This window comes from Serpula lacrymans, assembly GCF_000218685.1.
Source record: "Serpula lacrymans var. lacrymans S7.9 unplaced genomic scaffold SERLAscaffold_1, whole genome shotgun sequence".
Taxonomy (NCBI): Eukaryota; Fungi; Basidiomycota; class Agaricomycetes; order Boletales; family Serpulaceae; genus Serpula; species Serpula lacrymans.
The window spans coordinates 4,616,520-4,620,402 of NW_006763290.1; the positions used below are offsets into that span (position 1 = coordinate 4,616,520).

At 39.2% G+C, this 3,883-nt stretch overlaps 1 protein-coding gene across 1 annotated transcript; it reads right to left on the minus strand.

The window, feature by feature from the left end:
* Positions 1–2,303: 2,303 nt before the first annotated feature.
* On the minus strand, positions 2,304–3,456 carry SERLADRAFT_404864 (uncharacterized protein; the record flags this gene model as incomplete). Its single annotated transcript, XM_007312714.1, has 7 exons — positions 2,304–2,356; positions 2,416–2,512; positions 2,561–2,623; positions 2,677–2,688; positions 2,852–2,981; positions 3,242–3,382; positions 3,431–3,456. 7 exons carry the CDS (start codon positions 3,454–3,456, stop codon positions 2,304–2,306), a joined length of 522 nt encoding a protein of 173 aa, XP_007312776.1.
* Between the last annotated feature and the right edge of the window lie 427 nt (positions 3,457–3,883).

Below are 3,883 nucleotides of genomic sequence, written 5' to 3' on the forward strand. Positions count from 1 at the left end.
AAAACAATGGCTGCTTTAGCAGAGACCGGGTTTATCCAGTTTTGTCAATAATAGCATGGGACTTAATACCAGTACCCTCAAAAGTGGAGTTGACAACGCATACTCTGCTGTTCAAAGTGACTTGCAGGCAAAACTATTGTGTGGTTGAAAATGTCCTGCTGTGCCCCAATCCTCCACCTCTGAGCCAAGCAGTTTGACAGAAGCAGAAATTCACAGTCTTTGAGATTACATTGCTTGGAAAAAATCAAATGGCACTGTCAAGGCATATGAGCTTCATGCTCAAGTATTACAACAAGCTACTCAATTGGAGATATTATCATTATATGCTGTTCAAAAGTTAGCTGGCTCTTTGTCCAAGGTTGCACCAGAGAGATTTGATATGTGTCCAAGGAGCTGTATCGCATATACAGGAGACTTTAAAGACCTACAAGCCTGCCCTCATATTTTGAAAGGTCAAACTACTTGTGGAGAAAAACATTACAATGCTGGATCTAAATCAAAGCCAAGAACACAAATACTATATGTATCCTTTATCCCAATCATCCAAGCTATGTTTGCAAATAAGCAATCATCATAACTACTGAGATATAGGGACAAGTGTCTGAAACATTGAAGTTACTTGCAATTGGCTCTCAAGGAATTTCTGGAAGTCAAGCTAGTCAAGCAAGATATTCTGACTTTCCTAGTGGAAGTGTCCATGAATATCACTACAAAAATATGGGTTATTCCAAGATGCACGTGATATTGCCTTTGCGTCATCTACAGATGGTGCCCAACTTGCTATAAAGAAGCAATCAGATACTTGGATATTGATCCTCATACTGCTTAATTTACCTCTGGGGCTGAGATACTAGTCCAACAATATTATCCTAACAATGGCTATTCCAGGACCACATAGCCCAGGTAATATTGAGTCATTTGTATATCCTCTTTTCCAGGATGCAGCCAAATGTAGTGAAGGCATATGGATGTGAGATACAATACATTCCCCCTACTTTGTAAATTGCATGCACATATCTATGGTACTGGGAGACATGCTAGGTTCAGCAAAGCTAAATGGTATAGCAGGGCATACTTCCAATTATGGTGACAGATTTGTCTTGGACAAAGGCGCTAGATCTAGCCTTGAAAAGGGTGCCAAAGCTCAGTACTACCCATTATCACCACCTGATAATAAGAAGTACAATCAAAGCCGTCCCACATATCACTTGGATAATTTGCTAACACGTACAGAGAAACACTATTGGGCTACAATCAACAAACTCAATGCCTCTACAAGTAAATGTGCTTGTGCTATAATTACAAAGGAAACAGGAATATCTTGTATGCCTTTAGCAGCAGCAAGCTCTGCATTTATTCATTCTTCTTTTTTTCCAATTGATCCCTTCCATCTGCTTTGTCAAAATATTGTTGCCTTTGTATAGGATTTGTGGACTATTCATAGTTCAGCATCTGAGCTAATTCATCTTAGCAATTAAAAAGTGGGAGAAATTTGGCAAGCTAGTTGCTTCAGGAATGGCAACATTACCACCATCATTTTGTGGGCCAATTAGAGATCCTTATTTGAAGAGGCAAAGCCAATATAAAATGTATGAGTGGATGGCACTTCTCTACTGGTACACAATACCAATTGGTATTGAGTTGGGGATACGTTCCTCAGTGCTTCAAAAATTTTCACATTTTGTGGCAATCATTGAATTTGCAATGACAATTAAAACAAGGAGTACTGAAGACCTAACTAAACTCCATCAGTTCATCAAATTATTCCTAACTGACTTTGAAAGGATTTATATTTGGCAGCAAAAGGGAGTGGAGTAAGATGTAGTGGGCAATTAGGAGAGGCTGAGTGCAAAGCTGCTCAACACCACAAATTGGAGGGACTACTTCAGGGGTGCTCCCCCAGTGGTTGTCCAAGAGCAAGGATACAATTGTGTTGTTAAGTGTGAAGGAGCAAAAGGAAGTGGGTATGGCTGAATCAACTGACAGCCCAATAGTGCAGCAGTATTGGGGCTATGTCTTATTTCTGAACACAACATGTATCAAATTCAACTCTGTTTGGAGTATGATATGCAATCTCATCAAACTCCAAAGCTTGCACCTAGAGAACTTGAAGCTACTGCACCACAGCGCAAGCAAGATAGTCATTCAGGACAGATACCACTAATGTAATTTGCACTGTGCCTATGGCAGTTTTAGACTATATTCATTGCCTAGAAAAGATAGGATGCATTGAGCATATTCTGACCTTAAGAACCATGCAAAGATTTACACCTCCTGGTTTGATGGTTACCTTAAAGTAGTGTTCAGATAGCAGCATGGGCTTTATTAGTGTACATTGTAGTGTAAAATGTGAAATCTGTAAGACTACTAAAAACAAAATCAGTATAAGAATGATATTAATTTGTAAATGCTTACCTGTTACCCCGTCGTGATGGGTTTCCAAGCCCAATTGTATTGAACTACCCTTGTCACATTTGTCATCAACTGGAAGCAAGTCTGGAGGTCCATAGTTCTAGTGGTGGTGGTGGTGGTGAATATTATTGATTTGGATGCCATTGACCTTGTTGAATGCACTGCAAGATATGTCCACCTCTGTTGCAGCAGCAAGACTCTCACTCATTCTCTGTACAAATAGTAAGCAAGCCATGATTGTGAACTAAAGAAGTTCACAATCACCATTTTATTTGCCTACAAAGTTATAAGCAAGAACATTGTACAATCAAAGTAATAAGTTACTTACCTTCAATGCCTCTAGTTGCTCTTATGCTGGGGACGGTTTCCTTTGTACATACTGAGAGAACAAATATGATTAGTTTCATTGGTATGAGTGTAATCAAGTGATATTACTTACTACAGACATGGCAAGACCTACTGTAATGCCAACACCAAAATCCATAGCTTGAGTTTGGATTGACATTAGCTGTAAAATGGTGATAAGTCTATCATTGTACCAATCAATAGAAGTTGCTGGATCTGCATGCCTAATAATTGGATCAATCAAGCTGCTTCTATTGTGGTTAAGGTTGAGGGTTGTTATGTATACTCTACAAAAGCTATCTACAGAGTGTAAAGGTTGATGGCTTGTATTCAATAGATTGTGTGGATAAGCGTTAATGATCAAAGCTGAATGATATATCTAGTGTATTTCTTGAGGGTTTCATAGTTATATTGATCATATCATAAGACCTAGAAAAGTGGAAAGTATATGAGATAATTTGTTTTGCGGATAAAAGAAACTCACTGTTTGCTAACCTTGTCTATAGCAGAGTTCCCAAAAACCCAAAAAAGGTCCCTGCTAACTAGTACTATGGCATTTTCTGGGGATCCAAATATGAAAATGTGGAATACACACTGGCATACAACCAGGGTTATGTTGAAAGTTCTGTTTGTATTCTATTAGTCAAGGATCCTTGAGCTTGATGTAACCTACTTGGTAATAGAAAATAGAGTCGCCATTTCCAGTCAAATAGACATTAATACAATGTTGTTGTGACCTTCAAGTTCTATGAGCAAAAAGTGGCACATCAAATATCAATATGATGGTATTGATTGATCAGTCCGGCCACTGAGTTTTAAAGTAGTTCTCATGCGCGGACTCAGTCTACCTGTTTATGCTTAGTCAATGTCACTCAGCTCTTATCTTTGGAGAAGAGCACTTGTTCCTCAGTACTTTGGGGTTGTATTGTAGTGTTGTGAGCAAACATGTACAGAGTGCCCAATAACCCAAGGCCAGCAAAGAGGGAGAGCCCCAACGTTGGCAGATTGGCTGTAGGTTTGCACAGCCTTTACCCACAAAGATAGTATACTCTTGGTATACCGGTCATGGTGTAGTGCCCGGACTCCGGTAGACATCTGTATGAAAAGAGAGTAGTTGGTTACACTC